This window comes from Lipophrys pholis, assembly GCF_963383615.2.
Source record: "Lipophrys pholis genome assembly, chromosome: 1".
Lineage (NCBI taxonomy): Eukaryota > Metazoa > Chordata > Actinopteri > Blenniiformes > Blenniidae > Lipophrys > Lipophrys pholis.
In genome coordinates this window covers 11781887-11809174 of record NC_137635.1, presented here as the reverse complement: position 1 = coordinate 11809174, position 27288 = coordinate 11781887, and the positions used below count along the sequence as shown (strand labels likewise).

The window sequence follows — 27288 nt, the reverse complement described above, 5'->3', positions numbered from 1 at the left end:
CAGTGATGGCAAATGGTTAGCACCTATTATAATGAGCAGAACTGCATCGTGAATGGGTGGAATGAGTGGGACTTGACAAAGAGGAAGATGAGGGGGAGTAAGAAAACAACCACTCCAGAAGGAGAGCGAGGAACAGAGGAGCAGGAGGACGGACGTGAAATAAAGCTGTGATGAAAACGTTGGAGCATATGGATTGATGAAAGCAGCTGAGAGGGGAGGAACAGAAGCGGCTGTGATGAATGGAGGAGACAATGATGAAGAGGGGAATTACTCTGAGGTGGGAGCACCTTTAAGGCACGAGGTGGACACGTTTGGTTATGAGATGATGGGGATAAATGGAGACAGGAGGAGGAGGACGGGAGGAAGAGAGGGACGAGGTGGTGGTGAAGACTCATTAGCCTACGCTTCTTCCCTGCTCAACTGTTTTATCTCCCTCTCTTCTCTCTCCTTTTGTTCTCCAGAAATATCCGAGTGGGTGGGAAAGAGAGAGAGAGAGAGAGAGAGAGAGAGAGTGTGTGTGTGTGAGAAAAGATGGAGAGAGTTGCAATAAGTGAAGTGATGACAGAGTGAGGGGGAGAGGAAAGGAACCGGAGCGACAGAGGGAGGAAATGTCAGGGGAGCCGTGCATCTTCCGGAAATCTTTAGAACAACGCCACTTCCATTAAAAAAGTAAATTATTACCCAGTGCCACTCAATGTTTCCTAACATTTTACAGTCGCAGAACTTCACCTTGACCGAGAAAAGAAGCGATTCCACCAACGGGAGGGAATACAATAGTATTTTTGTGAATCATCCAGCTTCTTAAGGTTCGGGGGGAAACGATCTTTGGTGCGACATCACACAGCCGAGGCCAAGTATCGAATGAGACGGTTTAAAATCATTGTTAAAGGTAAGGCGGCACAGAAATGCAAATTATTAGGAAAAGAATAAAAACAAACAGTTGAAAGCTCCACTTAAAGCTCGAAACACGTCCCTGAAGCAGGAATTCCCAATCGGTTCCTGTCCCAGCATCTCATTTCGGGGGGTGTCCTAGAGTAAAACCCGAAGGCAAACTATGGAAATATTCATTAAAATAGAGCTGAAATCATTTCGTCAAGCTGGTTATGCTCCAAAAAAGCCTCCAAAGCAGGAAATCCCAGTCTGCACCTCATTTTTCAGACTCAGTAAAATGACCATCTTTGAGTTTTGAATCTTGAATGGATGAAAAGTGCAAGATTCAATCTGCAATTCTTAAGCTACTCAAGCAGAAATAGCTCCACTCATTCAAGTATTTCATTCCTGAGAATTCACACTTTTTTCCCGCTTCTTGAAGTGATATTAACTCCGGACAGCAACCATGTAAACAACCTTGACAATACAGCTGGACGGACTATTAGAAGCGTATTATCTTACAATAATCATTCAATTTCAGATTTATTGGTTTATTGAAGTGTAATTGGCGGGAATGTGCCGATTTCCAAAGTGTTGGACGAATCTTTAGGTTCTCAAGACATTTCGCATCCGAAAACACAAATATAAACGGGTTTGGTTTTAATCAGAAATGTGCTATTTTGAGATTTTTAAGTTAGACTAAGAAAACAATATTTGGATTAAAAAGGAAACGTTCAGGTTAATCAAAGTTTAGGCGAATGTTCTTGAGCTTTTCAGTTAGGATTCCAATTCTGCCTTTCCAACATCTTACACTTGTTTTTTTCTGATCCTTGCTGCTTCTTATCCTTCAGCTCTAAATCCTTTATTTAAAGCTGAAATCAGTAAAGAACCTAGACTTAAAAACATAGTTGTGAGATTTTGCGGCTATTTCATATTTTCCATGTGTTGGATGAGGAAACGTACGTTTCATTCAGTTTAAGAAATGCTATTACAAACAATACGACCAGACGTCAGAGTTTAAGCTGCTTATATTTGATTTCCAACAATTAAAAATCAATCATCACCTGATCAACTTTTGGATTTGGTACGACAAATCACTACCAATCTGTCATAAATGAATGAAATGATGGAGAAAATGTAAGGACAAACCCACAAGCTCCCAAACTATTTTATTTATTCTGACCTAACTTGAGTATCAGCAGTAAAACCACCAACAACAGCTTTGTGACGCCGTGTTTTATAGAAAAAAATAAATAAATCTAATAAATTGAGTCCTTGAATTTCAGAAATTGTCTCGCTGCAAGGAAACATACGAGCTCGACAATATCATCTGTAGCAGGAGCGATCACACCGGCAACGAGCAAAGATGATTTGTGACTCGAACTCGTGACGAAGAGTCGATTGAAGAGGGCGAAAGGAAAACGTCCAGGGTGAACACAGGGAACATCATTTTGAAGGGGACCAATCGGGAAGCAGACGGAAAGCAGCGACGCATTAATGAGCCAAAAGTCATTCGGCTTGACACGTTTGACCCGAACGACACAGTGAACATCCATTAAGACGCTCTCAATCATTCCTCTTCGTCTCTTACACTATTTGTTCCCCTCAAGTGGCCATCTGTCAAGACACCGCGGCCTCTCCGGTTCTCCTCTACAGTCTATATTTATTCTCCAACCGCAGCGTCTGCGCTCAAGGTGTGGCACGATGCCGCCAAGACGCTGATTGCTGGGAAAGGCTGGGTCAAGGTGACACCCCCGGCACAGCAGCCACGCCGGGGCAAACAAATCAGCTCCGGCGCAGGTTTGACAGACGCTGCTGACAACGGTCCAAAAAAAAAAAAGGAAGGAAGGAAGGAAGGAAGGAAAAAAAACACAGACACTCAACAACCCGCTCTTAAATCACACACTTGAACCCTTCACCCCTCAGAGTACACATCCCGACGCCTACACGGTGTCTTCTGGAGCTGCTCAGACTTGCACTGTGCAACGGGCAAACCCATGACAAACAATTACCAGCTGAACCGTCTCTCCGGAGACCGTTTCCACCACTCCCCACATTCAAAACTGCCCGCGCCTCCCCCCCCCCGGAAAAAAACAAAACAAAACAAATACAACGCATCCATCCTCCCACCCCGACTCATCCGGCTCACCTTTGTCAGTCCAGAGCCCGTCTGCCGAGGCAATAAAAATCCTGCAGCATAGTAAAAGAGGTCCTGGACAAAAAGAGGAGGCTGCGGGGGCACGGAGAGGGGGACAGGAACAACGCGGGGAAGAAAGGAGGGCAAGACGGGAAAGGACAAAAGATAGAGGGAGGGAAGAGTGTGAGAGAGAGAGAGAGAGAGAGAGAGAGAGGGGAGAAGAGGGAGAGAGCGAGACAGAGGTAAAGAATAACCCAGACAGGCAGAGAGCTCTCCACAATGTGAGCAGCGAGGGAGGGCGAGCGCCAGGTGTCAGTACGCATACACTCACCGAGCATGCACACACACACACACACACACACACACACACACACACACACACACACACACACACACACACACACACACAAACTCTCTCTCTACCCTCCTCCTCCTCCTCTTCCTATCTCTCTCTCTCTTCTTTCAGCCAGTGTAGAATTCCTTAACTCTTTCAAAGCCAGTGATTGCAAAAAAAGGGCTTTTATTTAATAATTGCCTTCATCTCAAGAACAAGTTTAATAGAGGATCATTTTCAAATTGCGAACGTGATGATAAAAATCTAACTTCGGTATTTTTAATTTCAACCAGTTTTTATGACTACAATTGTAATTTTTTGTTTTATCACGCTGTGTAATTGTGACACATTGTCCTACAATGCCTGTCACTGTTTGATGTCCAGGTCCAGTCAGGTAGTCACAGCATTGGGGGGGCTCGGATTGGGAACCGGGCACATCTCACTATTCACATCTCCACTTGCCTGCAAGGTCTTGGATTAGGGTCATTGGATCATTGCTGAAATTTCCACAGAGTAAGGAGGGCTGTGATTGAGTACGGGAGGGGCTGAGCAAGGGCTTGGAGGACGCTTTTCCTGAAAAAATACCACTGCCATGTAAATTCACATTTTCACTTGAAAGGTTGTCGTACAAAACGGGACCTACGTCGGGTAAATTGTTTACCGGTTTATTCATTACAATTGGCAACAGTCTGCCACTAGTTTTAAAACAGCACGGTAGAAGGTTTCAGAGACGTTGTCTTTTGAAAAACCACGCTGGTTTTTCAGGACTTTCTTCTTGGAAAAGGTTAAAAATAACAATCAGCTCACAAGTTCTGCTTCCGGGAGTTAACTGAAGATGTTGGGCATCAAAACACACAGTGCTACATATTGACTATTTACCTTATTTTGATAAGTGAACCGGTGTCTGTCGCTAGAGAAAATTGTAAAGAGCAAGAAGTACAATTTTGAATAAAAAAGACAGAAAACTGAAAACAGGACTGCACGCATACTGAAATAAAGCAGACCTCTGTGGGCACACAGGGTCGTTCAAAGAAAACACACACAACTGCAGTTGCCACAAGGACATTGTTGATAAGTAAATGGCATCTGAAGGAAGCCTTTTTGTAGTTGCTTTGATAGCTGTAATAGAGACAGGGACGAAATGCAATTAGAGCGATGGTGTAACGTGCAACAAAGGAGCAACCAGCTGGGATTTCCACTGTGGATGGGCAATATGCACCATAACAATTAAACTATACCCAGGACTCCCCGAACACGGATAAGCCTCGGCAGAGATACGCCGCTTTCTTGTCAAGGTGCAATCAGTTTTCCAAAGTCATGTATAGATTTTTTTTTTTCTTATCCTCCTGTTCAGTTGGTAGATGAAGACTTTTTTCTTTATTTTCTAGATTACGTGACTAATTTCAATTGTATTCTTTTATAAATTGATTAAATACGTCAATATTTACGCAAGCAACAATTCATTTGCATGTATTTTTGTTTTGATAGTGCCAAATATAACACAGTCACTGTATGCATTTTGAGGACCAGGTTTAGACTTTCTGCTGTTCCAGTTGGGCTTAGAAGATAGAAAGAGAGAAAAGGACAGGACAGACAGATTGCTGGGGAGGGTTTCAATCCCTTATTTCAAAACCATAAATACATTTTCCTGCTTTTATGTTCCCAAACATTGACCAACACGCGTTTCCTGCTAAATTCAGAGCAACTCCCAAAGCGTTTCACTGAAAGAAGTCAAGTGATTCCACAGGTTAGATGAAGTGCTCAAGGCCTATCACTTTCCATGACCATGTAACGCTGCCAACACTGCTGGACTCAGTCGCCACTTAAGAGGCGATGCCATATCTAGGTCACAGTAACACCAGCTGCTAAACATCAGTCACACTCCAGCCATTAGCACGTCCCCGTATTCAAGCAATTAGCGTGAGAGTAACACATCCAGAATAAAGCCAGAAAGATGCAATACTTTCCCCTGTCGAGTTCACTTTTCTGCACCGGTTTCAGTCCGAAGTGAAGGGAATGGAAAAAGAGAAGACAGGAAAATGAGAAGAGCCGGAGGGAAGGGAAGGGAAATGGACGCACAGAGTTACCGCTATTGACGTTGTGATCAGAGGAGGAGAGGGTTAGACCGACGCTTCTCGACCCACGCATCGCGCTGCCCACTCCTGCCTGCTGGACCTGAAATAAACGACTCCGCCATCACAAAAGAGCCGCATGGGAGCGACTCAGCCACGGATTCTTGCTCCGGTCTCCATTTAAATGTCACTCCACTTCAACACAGCAAGCGAAATAACACAGAATACTGCCGTCAAACTACTGGCAAAGTCACCATCAGTGGGATATTGAAAACCCCCGCTGAGGGCTTTCTTTGGGCTGATGGATCAAGGCTTCAATGCGCCGCACCAATTTTAGACATGCATCAGGCCTCTAATGCAGACTCATGACGGCATTCAGGCTCCGGACTACCGAGAACAGAAGGCAGACTGGCGACTCGACAAACAGACACATGATTCATGCCGTCTTTTGCGAATCAGAGTGTACCAAAGCAAAAAGCCGTGAATGGATGTGCTTCACTGTGATCATTGCGACAATGGCGACACAAAGGGAACAATGTGAGCGGCTGAGTGCCATCGGCAGCACTGAGGACCACTCATTACGATAAAGAACGCACTCCACGGTAATGTTTTCTCATCTACCAGCTACTGTCGTTATGGTGTCATTTAAAGTCGTGGACGATGTTCGAAAGCCGAAATGAACGGGTTGCTTTTTGACGTGCAACTGTGATAAGAGAAAAAGACGAGAGAGGTTTTTGTTAAAATCACAGCAATGAACCATGGTAACATATGCTCTGTTTAGATTTTGGAGACATTTTTGCATGTTCTTGGTGAAGTAGCATATCGGGGATGCAGGTTATTACTCTTAAGAGGCAGGAATCATGTCTTTTACAAATATCTGAGTGTACTAGAGGAAAAAAAACTACGAGTAGATGTGCTTTAGTGTGATTACTGCGAGATGGAGATACAAAGGGAACAATGTAAGCAGCCGAGTATCATCGGCAGCCCAGAGTACTGCTTATTATGGTGGACAATGCACTTTACAGCAATGATTCTTTTTTATCCACCAGTTAGCAATAACAGTACGATGTCTTCGTGACGGCGAACAAAGCGAGCACACTGCATGACAAATCAATGGAAAGCCTCCAATGAACTGTTGCGTTTCATATCAGGCTTTGGATCGTAACAGTGAGAAAAGACAACAAAAGGACTGTGAGCATTAATCCATCTTAACTTTTACTTCTCTGAATATCTAATCCTGTCACTTTTTCAAAGAAGCAAGATAATGTTTTGGTCACTCCGGTACACATCTTACTGATGTCCATCATTTGAACTGCGGGCTTAAACCTGAGTAACTAGAAAACAAACAACTCGCACGCGTAGAGAAAATGAAAAATCTATACGAAATCGCTCCAAACCTGGACTCAAATCAGGAATAATCTCACTCCAAAGGCCACGACATCACTTTAAAAGCGACTGTGCATTATCTAGGGGAATTTTTCCCCTTTACGATTAATCTCCACTTGAAGATATGTGGAAATAAAGCTGGACATTTCGGTTTATTTCTTTTGTGATCACTGCGACTTTATAAGCCCTGTTTACACAACATTTTCAATGAAAACACAACACTTTGGTTGTGTTTTGGATGTCAATTAACACGACAACGGTGGCCAGAGCCACTGAACACTCAACTTTTTTGAAAAGGGCTCTCAAGGTGCAGCAGCCTACACTAGAGACTCAACATGAAAACTGCACCGTTTCCAGAGTTTCTGCCGTTTTGGTGGAAACCAACTTTGTCTTCAAAATGTCGCAGTGTAAACATACAACTTTTCTGAAACAAAAACATATAAATGATACGTTTCGTCACGAAACAATGTTGTGTAAACAAGGCCTTAGTGAATGGAATCCCTCTTCCTAGATTACCGTAACTTAATTAAACTACATATAAGTTACTAGTATGCCTCACACCGTGTTTTAAAGATGTACACTGCTGGTTTCCAGTTTGAGTTCCATCACATTTCTTGTGCTCTCTGCACGACATTAGTTTTAGAAAAAAACAATCTTAAACCTGCGGTTTCAAGCAACACTCTACACTGATAACTGCACATAGAAATGACTAACTGTACAGATTGGATCAAGAGTTAAGTAGGAGTAATATGATGTGATTTCGTGCCCTGACAACTCCAGGAAAAGCGCCGTTGAAGAGATTTCAGGCCGACGCATTCTTGAGACTGAGAGGCTTAAATGAGGCTATTCAGCCAAGGCGCATGGGCGGCCGTGACATGGGCGGTATGTGCATCAAGTGGCTCCGCTGAACCGTGATGATGGGCCGATAAGTGCCTCCCACACTCCACGAGAGAGGAGAGCGCTGCCGGCTGACACTCCGGGTGTATCTTCTCCCAGACCCCCCCCCGGACGGTCTGTCTCCGGTCTGCATTCACTTCGACCTTCAGTACACTCTCACTTTGCCACAGCTTTGTTGCCATGGTGACCCTGCAACGAGGAGGAGGTCGACAGGTTTTTGGGGGCACGTCGCCCACCTTACCAAACACCTCATCTCCGAACAAACAAAAGGTGCTGCAACCTGCTACTCTAATGACATCTATTCATGGCACGAGCGATTAACATCATAAACTTTCGCCATTGCATTTTGGGGGAGTCTCTGAAAACGCAACTTTTTGAAAATAGCTCCTGAGGTGGAACTTTTTTTTTAAAACACTCTGGCTCCAGCTGCGTGGAAACAGCCGAAAATACAACTTTTCTGGAAACGCTCGAGCTCCGTCTCCGTGTAGAAGGTGGAAATTCTGCTAGTCTGCATGCACATTAACAGTTCTTCTGCACATGCTCAGTAGGTTGACAATTTCAACGTTTGCCGCCAGAGTGTCATGACTCCCAGTCCATTTTCTCCTGGAACTTGGTAGTTTTATAGTTGACAATCACCGCAACAACAATCCAACTTGGTTGTCTGTCTGTACAAATGTCTGTGTACTCCCACTGTTAATGTTTATAGTGGTTTTCTTTCTCTGTGCACGTGTGTGTGGTTTCATAACAAAAACAATCAGCATCCATTAGTGGCCCAACATGAAAACTACATCATTTTCAGCATTTCTACTGTTGCCATGAAAATGCATTGGTTTTATTTTTTCAAGACACTCAAAGACGCTTTACACTGCATTATTCATTCACTCCCTCCGACCACCAACCACCGCTCACTCTCACACTGTATTCACCCAGGCAGTTTGGGGTTCAGTGTCTTGCCCAAGGACACTTCGGCATGTAGAGAGGCAGAGATTTGAACCTGCGACCTTTGGATCGGGAGACGACAGCTCTACCAACCGAGCCATGCCGCCTCGGACGAAGTTTTCAGAACATGACCATGTAAAAACCCAAAAATTCAAAAACGATTCGTTTTCTCTTGAAACGTTGTTTAAATGGGTCTGAAATTGGAGCCCTGTCCACACGTTTTTGGACCCTAAAAATTGCATTTTTAGAAAAGGTTCCGGAGTGGAGAAATTTGAAAACGCCGCTCAGCGTTCAAGTGTGGATGGACAAGATACACACTGACTGAAAACGATGATGTCATCGCCCCACCTCTCGACCAGACAACCCCACCTCCCTATCTGTGACGTCACTTAACAACAATGGCGGACTTCTCCAAATCAAGCTGCAGAAGCTGCTGATGCTATTTGTTATATGGTGTATTTCTGAGGCAGAGTTACAGCGCCACCAATAAGCCTGGCATATGTACTACATCGTTTTCATGGTGCTATGTGGACGGGAAACTTTTTTAAGAACGACGGGGAGAAAAAAGATCGCTCTGGCTCGTGAGGACGGGGCCTCGGGATCATCGGGCGGCAGTCTCCACGCAGAGTTCCCTCGCAGACTTTTTAAAATGGTAATGAGTCTGTCGAGCTAAAAGGAGAATATACAAACCAATCCTCCGAGGGGAGCGACAGAGTGAGAAGCCCAAAACAAGTACTTTCTGACAGCTTCACAAACACTCTATCTCCCACGCTCTGATGAGGAAAACACATTACAGCCGCGCATACATCTACATAAGAAGGCATCTCGTCGTCGGAGCAGAACTCTTGATGCAGCAACTTTCCTCTGACAGACACTTTGCGATGACGCACAGTTGCTCCGTCGACACCGCATAAAGGCCTCTCTCAATGTCGACAGCTGAAGGAAGACGGCTAAATGCCTCGCTGCAGTGGCGCTCGAGGAGGTCGCAGACATCAGACTGTTGTTCTTAGTAACCAAAGGTCAGGGCTCCTCTCCACAGCTGTGCACCATATTGATTCACAGAGCCATTGTCTGCTGTGCTGACTACAGTCTGAGCCCGCGCAGCATGTTAATCTTCACATTTGAAGGAAATTAAGACATACGGTGGTTGGTTATACACAGTGTGAGATAAAAGATGAAACTCTGAGAGGCAGGCAGCAGCAGCAGACACACACCAAAAAATTATTTTTAAAAAAACACGGCTGAATACAAATTAGGTGGAACTTTAATTAGTCAACTATTCTACCAGCTGTGGTCGAGTCGGTTTTATCAGTGAAATTCAGAAATGAACTCAGTATTTGAGGTTTCCTGCTTTATTCCTGTGTGTCCTTCTTTCACTCTGAAGGGAACAACGTTAGATCCTACAATGTTCTGAAAAAGCACCTTAAAATGGGTTAATTAAAGAACAACAATGCATACAGGGTTGCTGAATTCACTGGCTGCATACACAAACACAGGATAATGTTCATATTGAAGTGCATTGCAGCAGTTGAAAAGGGAAATTGTAAGAAAAGGAATTTTGCAAAACCGCAAATATCGAACCGTCTGTCAATACCTTAGAATTGAACGTCAGTTCCATAAGTGAAAGATAGGTTTATTGAGGTTCAAGTAAGAGACAAGAAGTAGCTGCAGCTCACTTTAGTGAAAGTTAATGTGATCCTCTGTTCAGTTTATTCAAACCTAAATCAGAATGATCAATTATAGGAAAAATCTCGTGGGATTGCTTCACTTCAAAACACAATGTGCATAAAGTTACTTTATACACAGGCAACTTTATTAGCTCTTGTCTATTTTTCTCACTCATGATAACAAAGTGATTCTGTCATTGGTAATTAAAATATCTGGCCCCGACTTTAATCAGGAAAACCTGAAGCTCTATTGTCTACAATGATATTACATGATAGGTGGGACATGTTTAACATGCTGGGGTTTTATCATTCATCCTATGTAGCAAAACAAATTATCACAATAATACCGTTAACAAGGCTAATTAAGTCATTTTTAAGAGTTTTTCTTGTTGCTACTTGAAGCTATTTACCAAAACCTTAATCTTTCTAATGATGTCACCGACGAGGTCCAGAAATATTTGGTTGTGAAATCTGGAAATTTCCCATTCTGGTTGTGAATGAGGCGCTACATATGACATCCCTCTGTGGGAGGACTGTGCCGCCGCATGTTTACAGGACCTGGTTCACTGAAATCCGTCCATTCAGTTTTCTTTTTTTCCTGGGTTCATTAATACAGGAAGGAAGAGGCCACTCTGTGGAGCCGTAGGAGCCAATCTGTCGCTCGGTGGAGATCAGCCAGAATCTGCTGCTGCTCCTCCTGTAGCCGCTTCCATCTATCGCACATTATTACTCCAGGGTGGACTGATTTATGTCTATTCAGTGGACGTGGTCACTAATGTTTACGAGATATTCTGTAGCTTGATTTGCACGGAGCAATATATATGTAAATGTGCAACATCTGCATAGTTATTTTTATGTAATGCATTTATTAGATTATTTTAAGGACACTGACAACTCGGGAGATAACACAAATATATATCGGCAAATGCAAAAATCAACTAAATAAATGATAAAGAGCAGTATGCAAATGGTCCCTTAACTACAGCTCGATGTAACTGCTGATGCTCAGATCAGAGTCTCAGAAGAGGTTACAGGGCTTTAGTGCCGTATTCTCTTCTTTAGCTCATATTTATTGTTGCTTGTTTTTGAGATGGATGGAAAACAATTAAAGCTATAAATCAAGCTACTTATTTCTCAAAATTCTTACTGAGTCCTTCGTGTCTTTACCAGCAATAATGAAGTAATGAAATGTCCACACATAATGCCTCCTCACTTAATTATTGGTAAAATGTTGATGGAATAAAGATAAAATGAGGATATATGATCGTAGAAGTGAAGTTGGAACAGATTCTGACACGGGCGTCATCATGGGAAACCAAATCACTGACGTGTCATTTCAATGTACCAGGAAAAGGAAGCAGAGCAGAATTATACCAGTGAGTCACTCTCACTACTGGTGCCTTTTCTGAAGCATCTCATCAGCCACTCTCACCGTTTTCGAGGAACCCGCATGTAAACAACTACAAGGCAAAAGCTTGACCCGTGACAACGCTGCATTTAAACAGAAAGGCCGGGCGTCACTTGCAGCTTTAGGACTGACGGTTTCCTTCGTTATACACCTCGGGCCTTGCTGTTGTGTCACTTCTTGCTCGTTCCCGTGAGCTAAAAGCAAGTTTGCTGATCTCATGATCTCTAATTAGATTTCTCCAGCACCGTGGAAAATGAGCCATTCATTAGAGCTCCATAATTAGGGGGACCGATTTGATTCCTGTCAAGCACCTGCTGCCTTCAGAGCTGCCGAGCTACTGGAAGTGAAGCGCATCACGGCTGCATCTCTGAGCCGAAAAGACAGGGATGTGCTCGCCATACTGGTAATATCTCCAAAAACGCAAGTTTAAGTCCCTATTTTTTTTTCAAATAAAAACAAGGATTAGTTGACTCTAGCCCCTTTTAAATACCCCCTACTAACAGAAGAAGTGTCTGACAAGAGTGTCTTCCCCGGGTTGAATCAGTCAAGTGCAATGTGAAGCCATCAATCAGACGAAGAGCGGCGCCACACAAACCAAACACATTTCCCTGCACATAAACCTGTTGGGTTCAGTCGCACTCCAGTGCACTCACCCCATTAATCTGCTTCGATTAGGACAGTATGAAAGCTGTCAATCGAGCTCCACCGCAGACCCAGAGTGCCTGAAAACACCGGCGTGGGTTTGAGCTGTGCGATGAGACGATACGCGACTAAAGATAAATCTCGCCAAAAGATTTATAATGGTGTCATAACCATGAGAAAGACTGAGAATAGTGACTCTGTATGTGAGCATTAGTAGTTGAGTGCAAAGTGAACGTCGTCCCCTGAAAGATTATTTTCACCCGTTCTTTGTATGTTAATCTGCTATTATCAAGGTCAGAGCAGAAAAATGACAAAAAGCATATTTGATGCAGAGTATGACGGTGTTTCAGTGCATTTTAAAGTGAAATAAAACTTACATCTTGGGAATGGCAGCACGATGTTAAAATTTACATTGTAATTTGACAGTTTTTATTGCTTCTGCTTCATTGTTAACATATTTATATTTTCTTTTGTGTGTCAATCCAAATGGGTGAATGTGAATGTAACATAAACTGTTCTCTGTTCGAAGCATTTTCCCATTTCGACTTGATCAATTTTACCACACTGGAGGATAAAAAGACTGATCGATTAAGGGCCCGTTTACATGACCGATTTCAAGTGAAAACACAAAAACTTTCAGTGCATTTTGGGCGTCCATTTACATGGCAATGGTGCTCCGAGACACTGAAAACACAACTTTTTGGAAACAGCTTCCAAGGTGGAACTTTACGAAATGCTTAGTTTCCGTGGAAATGGGGGAAAACAACACTTTCTGGAAACGTGCAGGCTGCAGCTCTGTTTTCACTAGAAAACCGCTCACCTAAAGGGGTCATAGTATGCAAAATTCACTTTCTAACGGTTTTCCAACAGTAAAATGCTTTACCATACCTGGGAATGACGGTCCAGAAGTGAAGAAATTCTGTCATCTCTATGATGATATGGTGTCTGTTTTTAAAAAGTGTGTTGCTCCAACGAGCCAATCAGAAATCAAACCCTATATAGTGTCATCAGGGGTTTAGCCAATCCCAATCAAGGTAGACCCTCCCTTTGACTCCTCCCACAATTAGGCAGCTCTGCTCTGGCACATGGCAACATGAGAGGAAGTACTTCCTCCTCTTCCCAAGATGGGCATGTGTGGACGGAGCCAGTCCAGCTCACACAGACACAGCAGATTCTGAATGTAGCTCCTATGATCCGATATTCAAATAACTGAAAATCAAGGAGAAGCTGGATTTGGGGCAGTAAACTTTGAATACAAAGTTTTTGGACCAACGAGACCCATGTGAAAGTGTTGAAAACGTGAATAATACGACCCCTTTAAAGCTGTTGATCTTTGTGCTTTAACACCATTTTTATCTTAATTTTCTCATTGGTCAACCCATATATCTCATCCGTGACAAGATCTCTCAAAAAAGCAAAACAATGAACCTCCTGAAACGATCATTTCGGTGAAATACTTTTATTACTACTACTAAATAATGTCAGTTCATTTCCTAAGCCAATCATTTTTCTGAACTCCATTTTATCTGGATAATTCGTCTCTCTCAGCAGTTATTAGTCATGCAACAGTTTCCCGTCCCGACACTCCGACCTCTCCACCTCATTCCTCGTTTTCTAATCAGCCGAAGCCACAAACTGTGATTGCAGTGTCACGCTGTTGACTTTGTCTCAAGTCACCCCCTCTCCATCCTTCCTGACGGGACCACCAAGGCGATGGCGGTCCAAATTTCACCCAAGCGACTCTGCGAAAATGAAACAAACTTTCTCCACGCGCCTCTACTTTTGATTCACACGGCAGCCAGGAAGCGGAAAGTAACAATGTAATATGTGAGACCATGAGGGAACATTTTCCACCTCATTCACTCTCCAACTTTCCAGGCGGATGTACTTGAACATGAAACTGCCTCCAGCGACACAAACATACACACACACACACACACACTCGCAATGGTTCAAATCTGCTCCGTGTCTTAACGAAAAGGCTCATATCTGATATCAGAACACTGCTGCTGGAGCAATCGCGAGACGTCAGTGAGATTATACTCGATCTCAAGTGAACATTCACTTCAGATACTGAATGGCACGTCATTCCTCAGATTGGTTAGACTGAGAAGGAGACTAATTCAACATTAATGATAGTGTCTGAGGACAGCACAAGCCAACAATAATGTTTGACTGCCGGAGAGATAACACCGTATTCGCTGAGCGCTTCGCCGTAGATTTGTAAAAATTTTGCCGCATCACAATCAGTGCAGCTTATCTGTGTTATTCAATTTAAAAACTGCCATTCACCAGCTTAGCAACGTGGGACTCAAACACTTTCTCAAGCGCAGATCAAGGGACGGCGAGCTCGTCTGTTGTCTTCAGATTAGCGGGCGTATTCCCCCTCTGAGCTCCGGCATCCCTGAAACTGCATCAAACACAGACGACGATCGACTTATCGCACAATCTCCCATTTGAACCGAGACCAATTTCAGCAGGCGACGTGTCTGGGGCTGGTTTTTTTCGGGGTAGCACGTCCTTTACTTTGAGCCAAGCGCTCCTCCCACAGCAGCGGTGGTGGGATGCTGGTTTCTAGCGCTCCCTGTCTGCTGTATGCTGATAAGTCATCGCTGGTGGAGCCAGCCCTCTGCGCGTCCTTGAAAGTATTGAGGCAGCTTATTTAAGACAACGTCTGTGTCCACGCCTTGGGTATTTTCTTTTTTTTTTTTTTTTTTTTAAACAAGTTTATGTGTTTAAATACAATTTAAAAGTGGCATTGGTGTCAATCCAGGCACGTTTCTGTTACAGCAGACACACATGTGCTGCAAGCTGCCGGAAACTTGGGGATACAGATGTTGCAGTGAAGGAAGCAGATTGTAAGAGCACCACTCGTCTGCAGGGATGAGTGGATCCGAGCAAAGTGACAGCAACAGATATCAAAACACTGGAGGGGACTCCAGTCATGCACCATTGCTTGGTCTCCTCACCGCTCCACACATAAATACACAAACACAGTAAAAGGGGCGAACAGGAGGATTTATCAGCAGGAAGTATGTTGGGAGTTTGTTGTGAGGATCTGCTTTAAATGCCTCTTCCTGTGAACAGTTGAAGGAAGTAATGTGTTTGCATAACAGGTAAATTAACACTGTGTCTTCATTACAGCTCTGATAACACAGCGCAGGCAGCAATCATTAAGACAGCGGGGCCTCTGTCTGTTAAGACAAAGGGGGAAACGGCACCGAAGCAAACTTACAGCAAGAAGCCAATCATGAGATTTGTACCAGGCAGGTGGGAAAAAACGTGGAGTCCGTTTCAGAGGGACTTAGGCCCTGTTTACGCAACAACATTTTCAAGTGAAAACACAAAACGCTTGTTGTTTACGCACAAAGGTGCTTGGTGTCACTGAAAATGCAACTCTTTAAAACCGCTCTGAATCCGTCTTCATGGAAACGAGAAAAACTCAACTTTTCGAAAGCACATTATGTTCTCGGCGCTGCCACCCCGCGCCCGTGACGTCGCTTAACAACAACAATGGCGGACAACATGCTCCAGATCGTGCAGCAGAAGCTACCGACACTAGTTGGTTTATTAAGGCAATATGTCAGATTTGTCGATTTCTCAGTTGTTCACATGCTCCGTGTCAGTCACGGCGCCATCTATGGTCCTGGCATAAGTACTACATCGTTTTGAGCAGTTTTCATGGTGTTGCGTGAACGCAGATATTTTCTGCACAGATACTGTGTGGACGGAAAAGTTTTCAAGAACCACGGGGAGAAAAAAAGATTGTTTTGGCTTGTGTGGTCAGGGCCTTAACGTTTAGAGCATATTGTTCTGTGCAAGCATGTGTGTGTGTGTGGTTCCCTTACAAAAATGATTGACAGCGCCAACTCGTGGTCTGGCATGCTAACTACACTGATTTGAGTATGTCTGCTGTTTCTGTATCAACAGTTTTTAAAACGTTGCTCTGTAAACATGAAACTTTTCTGAAACAAAAAACTAAATCAATGTGTTTTTGAGGTTAAAAACTAGAGTTGATTTCCGAGGATTCGGTTAGGATCTACACTGCTGTTAAGCATTTTAACATGCTTCTATAAATTATGCAGTACTGTCAGCAAGGTCTCAGCAGCCAAGAGTCTTAAGGATTATCTTCAGCCAGGAGAAGGGCAAGAAGTGCTGCAACAGATGGCATGAACCCCACAGAGTCCTCATCGCATCTCAACATGATGGGAGTCAATCGGGGACAACTGAGGCCCCGTTTACACGACAACGTTTCACGTGACAACACCTAATCCGTGAAAAAAAAAAAAAAGGAGTGGGTTTACACTGCAGCAGCGGACACACTGACAACGATGTAGTTAGTATGCCGGGCCACGGGAGGGCGCTGTTGCTTGGTTTTAGTAATGAAATCACACAGATGTGTGTGCGGAGAACAATACACTATAAACGTGAAAAAAAAAATTTAATCTAGAGAGTACCCGACATCTGTATGAACTGATGATGAATTGGATGCTATCAAGGGTGAGTCTCAACTACATAACTACTGATATGGATGATGAAACTGGAATACGGACTGTGAGTGATACCACTACGGGTCCGCCATGTTTGTTTACAGATGCACGAGCAGAAGGAACTATTTTCAACGGGAAGGGAGGGGGAAGAGATGCACATGCGCAGTAACAGGCTTCATAGCGTCCGGCAGTGTCTGCAGGAGGGAGTAGCTATCGTGAAAGAATCTTTCAACCTTGGGAGCCGGTATAAAAACTTTGCAGATACAGTGGATCCGCGCACCGGTGTCGTGCAAACAGACCCCCCCCCCCCCCCCCCCAATAGTGACGAAAGTTTTGCGGATACACTCGTATTCCTTGTCGTGTAAACGGGGCCTGAGGTGGCAAAACTCCACACAAACTGTGGGAACTTCCTCCAGAAGTTCACAACTATTTTACAGACCAAAACTGCAGGAAGCCACCCAGGGAACCACTGTGTTCACACTTTACATGGTTGGTTTCAGCAAATAAAATAAAAAATAAAAAAACTGCTTTGATTGCTCTGTTGCTGGAAGTGTGGGTGAATCCTGGTGTGCATTGAAGAAGTGTAGCAACACCTTCTGAGAGACGGGTGTCGGTTCACCTCCAATCGAGCACAGATGCAGTTTTACTCAAGTGTGAAAACTTTTTTCACAAATGAACCAAACAGGATGTGGAGTGAGATTTTTCCTGCAGTTTTTAGTAATTAATAAGTGATAATGAGCTGTCAGCTCGTAAATCCGACAGTATTTAATCGGAAAATCCTTTTGGACCAACTATTTTGTGCTCAATCATAAATGAGCTAAATGACAACCACCGGCACAGTTGTGTACAAACACATTTCAAACATGTGGACTCCAACACAAAGACACGTCCACAGTAATCCCACTGGCGCATATAATCCAGCATTGCTATGAAACCTCCGTGGAAGAATAAACATCATAAAAGCATCTAATAGTCCCTATGTTTGCATATTTTGGGCAAGTGGTGACGTCCAGGAGCTTATTTTCCAAATCCCCCATGATGCATCACTAAGCAGCATCTAGAAGCCAGATATGTTTCCCTAGGACAATGAAGCCATGACCCGCCCTGAGTTCACTGATGTGATTGGTTAATGTCTATCTTTACCATGCAGCATAAGGGCTAATGAGCCAATCAGAGGCAGAGTAGGGCGGGTCATGGCGCGGCAAAAATAGAGCTAACCAATAAATGATCCCCAAATTATGAGAGAATGAGAAGATATTACGGATGGATTTTCACTAAAGAGTGGTCTTCGATGCCACTGTCTAAAAAAATAATAATAATAATGTCTCTGGGCTGCTTTAAAAGAAAGCAAAAATCAGGCGAATACAACATATTATCAGTGACTGTTTGGTCGTACTGCTGTCGAAGAATAACATGATTAGGAAGAAAAAAATGGGTGAGGGTCTCTTCAGCAGCTGCTTTGAAGAACCAAAAACACATTTCATCTTCTGAACTGAACCGCCTGCTTCCTAAAATACCTCCAGACAAGCAGCCAACACCTCCTGTGTGCTGACAGGCAGATGCGTCATTGTTTGTGGCTCGCATCACAAAACAGACTCACCACTGCTGCGACTCTTGCGGTTGGCCTTCCCCCCCGTCAGCAGCATCTTCAAGCTGTTCCTGAACATGACTGCAGCAGATATCCTGGACTCCACGGCAGAGAAATCTGCTGGAGAATGAAAAGACGGCAAACATTAATATTTCTGAGGGCGCTTGAAGAAAAACCAGCTGTCTGCCGTGACACTGTGAACAGTTATATTTAAAGGCTTTATCTGGGAGGCAAGTACAAACTAAATTCTGAGGATGAAGAAAGAAGTTAATGGACGTTAATAAAGTGGCGCAAAAATGCTATGAATAATAATAATATAAGTCACTGCTGTGTAAACAGGCCCTAAAGTGAATATTAACCAATGAAAGCTCAACCGGAGTGAAAACTACCAAAGTATATGGATGAAAGTTGAAAATATTTGTGGCACATTGTAAAATGGAGCTGACAAAAAAAATCTAACTTACTCAAAGAAAAGAGGAAGAGGAGAATAGATATCTCAAAACAATCAATGGACATTTAGAAACATTAAATTTGGAGCAGATTGCACTGAAAGAGTCCATGTACAGAAAGTGTTGCTTTGAGAGTCTGATGATCCTACAGACGGATTCATCTTACAAATCAAGGGTTTTAGAGGAGAGTAATGTTTTTCATCACCATACATTTCGATCGGTTTAGTCTCGTGTACATACATTCATAACTCCAAAGCGGTCAAATTCCTTGACTATTAATGACGGTATCTGCAGCTGTTTAGTAAATATTTCTGTTAAATTGTAGGTCCATGTGCTCACACAACAGTCCAAATACATTCCAGCTGAGCAAACGAGTAAAGAGTTAGTTATCAACTTTATGGAGTACCTTTGCATAACAAAACTAATAAACAATAATTAAATCTGCAACAATTACTCAATAAAACTGGCATTCTTTTTCAGGTAGGATAGTGAAGATATTTCACCAACTTCAAAGAATGTCTAAAAATGTAATATTCTAAAGCAGAGGATGGACGGATGGACGGATGCACTCCAGCATATTCTTATATATACTCAGTACACACACTCAGACAAACACAAAGTCTATTAATTATTTAAGGAAGCTAAAAGACAAAGCTGTTGTGCATGAGTCCAACAGTGCGAGGGTGATACATGGTACATGTGACGCTCTTCTGGATCGTATTACAGGACAATAGACAAAAAAAAACCCAGCTTATTTAATTAACCACATACTTGTTAGTATCAAGCAACAGGATGCACACCTGCTTCATCCCCCCCAACACCATCCACATTTTAGGAAAGCACTTTGCTCCATCCGGTTAATCCCCCCCCCCCCCCTCCACTGTTTTTCCACTGGCCAGCTCCCCCCCCCCCCCCACCCCTAAAAAGGCACAAATATGTCCGCTGTGAGGCCGGGTGTTAAAAAGCATGGCAGCAGATGTTCTCCATTAGATGGGAGTGACTCAGCAAAGCCCCACAGAGCAGCTCCAGCTGAGGAGCAGACTGTAAACCCAAACAAAAAAATATACACACACACACACACACACACACACACACACACACACACACACACACACACACACACAGAAAGAAAAAAAATCTCAAAGAAGAGGACATGAAAAAGCTCTCAAAAATACCCACCCACCCCCCACCGTGCTTAAGTAATTTTTTCACAATCCCCCAAGGGACCTTAAGAGGGAGTCTAAAGGCTTTCAGGTTCATAATGCTGCTTGTAACATCATGAAGGACACGAGGGAGACGACTACGACGGACAGGCAGCTCATGATATGATAGTCAGGTGGGATGAAAAGGAGCCACACGGCGCCTATCTTTAGCTTTATCGATGAATAAAGATATTATCTTTTCAGCACAAATAAGCAGAAGAGAAGCAGGACTGCGACTCTGCATACCGAAGGTTATTCTGAGTTCTTCTAGGATGTCTCAGCATTGACTGAAAACTATATTTCACTTTTTTTAAATTTTTCAAATTGATGGATATTCTAAAAATGCATACACAAACAGGTGTGTACGGCTACCCGACATAGCACAAACTGGCTGGATCCACATCTTCTGAAAGGGTGTGGAAATGTAATCTAATAAAAACAGAGAAGCATGACAGTCACCTTAAAAATGCCAAATTTTTGCTGACCAGGCACATTTCTTCTTCTTTCACATACATTAAAGCACAGCGAATATACTATATTGGTTTGAATTTATCACAAGTTTTGCACATTTTCATAATCAAAAGCAGAATTGCCTTGACTGGCAACCGTCTTAAATTAGTAAATGAGTGGGACCCCGTTTCCATGACAACATTTCATAGTAAAAGCATGCCTAGAGGTTAGAGAAGTGGACTTGGGAGACTGAGCCAAAGCTATTTCAAAGAATCGCGTTTGTCCCTACTTACAGGGAATCGGGAGCATTCTCAATTAGTTCCACCTCGGGAGCAGTTTTCATCAAGTTGTTGTCCGTGTCTCCAAGCACCGCCATCGTGTAAACGAACACACAAAAAGCAACGACAGTTTTGCGTTTTCACTTGATATCGATGTTGTGTAAACGTGGCCAAATGCTGTGATCCCAGCAGATTATCAGCTCCCATCTAATCGAACCGCCGGCTCACCAGGTGAGATAAGCTCTCATTCCCAAAAGTTTGATCCTCTGAAGATGTGGTGTTCAATCATAGCAAACCAAAATGCACTGTTTATCACTCCGTTTTACACAGTATGTGCAATTTCTTCTATAATGTCACAATTCTGTTATTAACATCTTTCACACCAAAGAAGCACAGATATTAGCTGCAGTGATATGACAGTGCATCAAACACCACACCGGGCAGCATTTTTTTTATTTTTTTTATTTTTTTTAATCCGGTCAATAACAGTGTAAAGAAATGCTGAATTCTGTGGGCAGCTCGAGGCCAATACAAATGAGATTTGTGGCCTTTTTAACATTGCATCTTTTGATGTGAGCTCAAATCTCCCAGTCCATTTTCCACTGCAGGGTTTAAGAATAATAATCCACTCATTTCAAAGGATCACCGGCAATAAATATGACTATTCTGGACCTGGTGTGTCTCCTAGCCGCTTAGACAAGACTGTCAAAAGTGAAGACGCAAAGCCTGATGTGGGTCTGTGTCTTCGGGGAAACGTCTGACGTGTGTTTCTGTAGCATCCGGCTCACATCCTGATTCAGTTTTGCAAACACGTTATTAGCAACTGATACGATTGTCTTTGGCAGCCAGTTAACTCCCGCTCGAGGCAAATGTTCCCTCTAAAGATCCGAAATTTCGTATGATTTAGTGCTTCTGAGCAAAACTAAACGTGCCACAAAAAGGGCAGAACGTTTAATAAGTTGTTTAATAAAGCGCTATCACCCATTTTGCCATGCCAAAGGTGAATTTTAATCTTTATTCATAATTGAAATGTGTTAAGTGCCTCAGTAGCTGTATTGAAGTATTTGACACAGAGAGATTGTTTTGTTAATAATGGCAGTAATAGTTAATGATTAGAAAAACTTTTCACCTCGTTTTCTCACAATCCTTCACATTGTTTTATTATTTCCAAGGCCCGCTTTACTTTTGTAATGAGGGTGACTGATTCTATTTAGCCTCAGTGGCAGGAAGCAACAAAGTGCAAACTACTACATCTTTTTTTTTTTTTTTTTTAATGTTTTTATTTAACCTTTATTTAATCAGGTGAGTCCCATTGAGCTTGAAGGATCTCTTTTTCCAAGTAGATTTTTCCATCTATCAGCATTAAAGAGTTAAATTTTCTGATCTTTTTGCTTTCTGTCCAACATTTGCACATAGTTGACGGTAACTTGTACTCCTTACTTGCTTAAAATCTTGTCTTAACTGGTGAGTCCAGGCAAATTGGTTTCCAAAGAATAGTTTCACAGAATTAAAAAAATTCTCTTTGATTTTCATACTTAACCCTGTATTGGGGGTGTGACCATATAAGCCCAAGTGTGCGTCCTCTATATTTTATTTGAATTGCAGAAATGTTTGAATACGTGAAACATGGTTATGGTAATGTTCATCTCACACCTATTTTAGTGGGGTATACGTAGAGGGTTATATACATTCCAGAATCTGTAACTCCTCACTGTTAGTTATTGCTTCGACTTAAGTAAAGCGCGTGACTAATTTACCAGCATTCCACAATTTGCGTTGAAGCCGCGAGCTGTGGGAAAGAGCGCGTTAAAAGCCAGCCTAATCGTGGCAGTCATTACATCCACTTTATGATCTGTGACACGACTGATCCCTCCACCTACCGGAGGGAGAGATGAAAAGCGTTAGTCACATCAAACGCAGCAGAGCTGCTTCAAGGTGACTGAACGCTGACACACTGCATCACTTTGTGGGCTGGCTGGAATAATCACCCGTTTGTACCATCTGAGTATTAATTAAAAGCCTTTTTCACGCTGTTAATTACCATTAACAAAAGAAAACACACAAATAAGGGGGGGGGGGGGGGGGATTAGCATGTACAATCTCACTTGGATCTCTGTATATATATATTAAACATAAATTACATATAATAGAAAATGTATTTGCAAAATAGCACACTGGTTAAAATCTGCCAAATAATCTGTCTAGGTGTATAAATATATGTACATCAACATATTGATAGAAAACTATTATCTACTATAGATTAACAACTGTTTTGCTGTTATCGTATTTCCGTAATCAAAATAACTGAGGAATAACATGAAAGCCAGCAGCTATAGAAAATACATCCCTTTGTTAAATAAGTATATAATGATGGCACTCATAGATTAAAAAGGGTGAAATAATAAAGATGTTGTCTTATTTTGAAAGAAACAGCCTTGACATTGGCTGGTTTTCTTCAGTATCACTTCACAGACTCATTTAGTCTCCTTTTACAAACACACAATACTCAAATTTCAAGTGTCAGTCTCTAGTGGCCGTGGTGGGCTGAAAGGTATTGTTCCCCATTTAAGTGCGGCGGTAGTTTAATCATGTCCCGCCATGTAAGGCCGCTCTCCGGCTGGAATCGTGTGCGTTCCCATGACAGGATGTCGACAGTGATCCCGGAGTGTGGGGTGGCCACAGGTCAGGTCATCAGCATTCATGCTCATCTCCAGAGATACAGCCGGGGCATCGACTAGAGTATCAGCGCAGCTCACCACAGCCTCACCTCGGCATAAAATATGAGCCGAGAACAGCTTATTACGCCTGGCTCGCTTAGCCTGCAGGCCAGAAGGCATTCTGTGATTATAATACTAAATCAAAATCTTAAAGAGCCATGACTCAGTAAGTACCCACTATAAGTTCAAGTCAGCCCTCCGTGGTGCCTTTGAAGGAAAGGGGATGAAATAAGAGGACTTAACAATCTCACCAAATAAATGTGCTTCATACGTGCATACAGTGAGCAATCCAGGCACGACAACAGCGAGATACTGCGGGCTGCTTCTAAAAAGGGGCGATCGCCCGTTTGAAATCTGGAGGACAGGATACTGAGTAGGCACACACAGAGACTCACAGGTCGCCGGAGAGAAGGAGAGAAGGAGAGAGAGAGAGAGAGAGAGAGAGAGATGAGAGAGAGAGAGATGAGAGAGAGAGAGTGAGAGAGGAGAGAGAGAGAGAGAGAGAGAGAGAGAGAGAGAGAGAGAGAGAGGAGAGAGAGAGAGAGAGAGATGAGAGAGAGAGAGAGAGAGAGAGAGAGAGAGAGAGAGAGAGATGATGAGACGGGCAGGAAGAAAAGCAGCCATATACAAAAGCTGAAGCAATGTCTCATCTGAGGGTGTAAGCATACACATCTCTCATACCCACTCTCTCTGACCCTGTGTACCGGCCTTTGTGAAGGGAAGCCAAGAAGCAGCATGCTCTCACAGATAATGTGCGTAAGCGGATGCAGCCCATCTCAGGATCTCCGACAGCCCGAGCGTAATGCTCCTCCTCGTGTGTGTGGAGAGAAAAAAAAAAAAAAAAAAAAACACTTAAAGGCACATCCACCAGCCACTTTTGATCTGCTCTGGTCACCCCCGAAGCAGCGGCCAAATAAAGCACAGACACCACTTGGTTCATTTGTAGGCGCAGCTCACAAAAAAGGCCAAATTAACACTCTGCAAAACAGGCCCCGAATGTGTCTTTTCAGCCCGACAGCTACCTGTGCGAAAAGGCTTCTCAACTCGGCTCTGCATTACTCGCCTCGGTCATTAAATATGGAGGTTTTGCTATAAGCCTTGCTGGGAGAGAATTGCTTCGTCATGGCATAACGTGGAGGAACCGGAGTTATCTTTATTAGAGGATTAACTGGGTTCTTTCGTACAGCAGCCTTCTTATATAATGAATTACATTTTTAATCACCGAGCACCATCTAAATTTTTTAAGAAGTCCAGCTGGGAGCAGGTTGCAGACGTCCCCCCACCGAGAACGGCCGTGACCCTCCATTAATTACAAAGCTTATTTACAATCAATAAAGCGCCCTTTAATGGGGCTGGGGATGGCAAAGGCCAGCGTTTCAGGGCATCCAATAGGATTTATATCATGTTACCTCAGCCTCTAAATTAAACTTCATCGAAGGAGAAAACCCACCGGGACACAATGATAGAATTATAGAGGACACATGTTTCTCAGGGGAGTGCTTTTACTATGATTACTTAAAAGACAGAAGTTACAGCATGCACTGTGAAGGGGAGAGGGTTTACCCGGAATGAAAGAAAATTCCTCAGCGCACGCCAGTGACAAACAAATCTTTGAGTGCATTTAGAAGTCAAATCAAAACCCTTCATAAGATTTTTAAGCTTACAAACTTAAAAAATTAAGAATATGAGGGAAAACGGTTTCTCGGAAAGACTGCAAAGATATTCTAATGAGCAGCCCAGGGAAGACTCCCGCATTCTCGTTTGAGTCGCAATTAACAGACACAACTTGCAGCAAGAAATCGAAGGAGGAAGATGTACAGAGTTTTTTTTATAAAATTTTTTTTACATGAAGCAGATTTTAATCCAAATTTGTGTCTCATACAGATACATTGGGTCGAGTTTTTTGGTTGTTTTTTTTTCTCTATGACCCTAAGGAATAACAACTGCATCGGTCTGCTCTGGAGTCCAGTCTGTCCTGAATCCATGAAGACAAGAAAAAACAGTCGATACTTCATCTGGAAGACGGAAGGCAGAAACAGTCGTATCGCAGGATTTATCACAAATGACATATTTCAGCGTGTGGTGCATTCATGCTCTGCGGGCAAACATTATTAGACAATTGGATGGAGCCGTACTGTCCCTATGCGAGTGGATGACTTTACAAAGTTTGCATCATGATGGATGAAAGGAGAGAAAAGTAGAGAAAATCTGAATGAAGATTGTGCCAGAAAGGAAGTTCACAAACAAAAGGCACAGTGAATCTGGTCAAATTTCGAAATATCAACATATCGGGTTGTACTTTGCTTCATAATTCAACTTCATGCCAGACCTGGAAAGCAACAATCCAAAGGAACAAAGATTAACAAAAAACCAATTCAATAGGACGACAAGAGCTCCATTTCCTAAACTCGGCTCATTGAAACAGCAGCGAGGCAAGAGAAAGAGCACTGGTTCTTGGAAAAAGGCATAAAGAAATTAACAGTATACACTGAAGTTAGAGGTGTGCAACATGGCGATATTAGATTGTGAAAGATTAGAACATGTTGACGATCTCACAAAGCAGAGATCAAAGACTCATATAGAGAACACATTCTATATGTTGCAGTTCTATGCTGACACACAGCCGACACACAGACCAGTGATTGATTCCTCTACATTCATTAACGCGTGGCGGGGTAGTTCCTAAGTTCTCGGGGTGCGCTCGGTGGAGGGGATTGAACGCACAGGCAGTATTTTGGCTGCTGAAGCCAGTTTTAGTAGGCTGGGCTGCTTCAGTGTGAAGTGAGGCTGAAGTAGTGCACTTAATTCTATAGATGGATGAAAAAAGTTCAGCTCATGAGATTTGAAGTTACATCCAAACATCACACCAGTGTTGTTACCTTTTGCTATGTTTATGTTATTTGCACATGTTGGTGCACAATTTATATGAATGAAAATATGTTCAGAAAGGTTCTTTGGGCTAAATTGTCCTTTTCTTTTTTTTCCTATTCGGGCTACGTTTTACGTCGGGAAATGGTTTTGTTGCACTGATCAGAAACTTGCTAATTAATCTCAAAAATCAATGTAAAAAAGAATTGTGATAAAATCGTGATCGTGACTTTATTACAAAAATACCAAAAAAAAAACAACTGACATATTTTTGCCATATCGCCCACCCCCTAAATGAAGTTGTACCACAATACTTCGTATTGTGTGGCGCTGATCCAGAAAGCAGCCAACTCACAGCAAACTGCCTCAATTTGGGGAGGTTAAACTGGGTGCGTCACAAGTGCCATCCAATGCAAAACAGTGGTATTAAAGAACAATCCTCCTTTAAAAAAAATTGAACAAGAATCTGTCTTGAAATGGGTAATTAGGGCTCACCGAAGAAAGAAATACAGATCAATTTCACAGGGGCAAAAATAAAAATCCTTTAATGGCGAAAGCACAGCGAAGCATCAACAGATTGCGAGAGACAAATGGCCACTGCCCTCTGAGGGACACAACTTTTCTTCAAGCAATTACAGTACAATACAGCAGTCTGACTGGGGAACATAAATGTCAAACCTTAATCAAATCAGAAGACGGGAAGCTGAGGCACACTTTCAGAATATTTATCTCGTAATAGCGGTGCAATTGAAGCTGAGTCATCCTTGATCCATTGATTTCCTCCACCTGCTTTCAGGGCCCCGATAAGAACGGAGGAGCTAAGGAGCAGATGGGCCTGTTCATTAAAAGAAAAATCCTGCTGCAGAGGTGCATCTCTAAACACAGGAGAGGAGA

At 42.9% G+C, this 27288-nt stretch overlaps 1 protein-coding gene across 1 annotated transcript in view; it reads right to left on the bottom strand.

Moving 5' to 3' along the window:
- Nucleotides 1-27288, bottom strand: part of tanc2b (tetratricopeptide repeat, ankyrin repeat and coiled-coil containing 2b) — a 167979-nt gene that overhangs the window by 105782 nt on the left and 34909 nt on the right. Inside the window, exon 3 of the mRNA XM_080470237.1 lies at nucleotides 18443-18550. Within this exon, the coding sequence (XP_080326363.1) occupies nucleotides 18443-18509 (67 nt within the window). The 5' untranslated portion in view covers nucleotides 18510-18550. The remainder of the gene's footprint in view (nucleotides 1-18442; nucleotides 18551-27288) is intronic.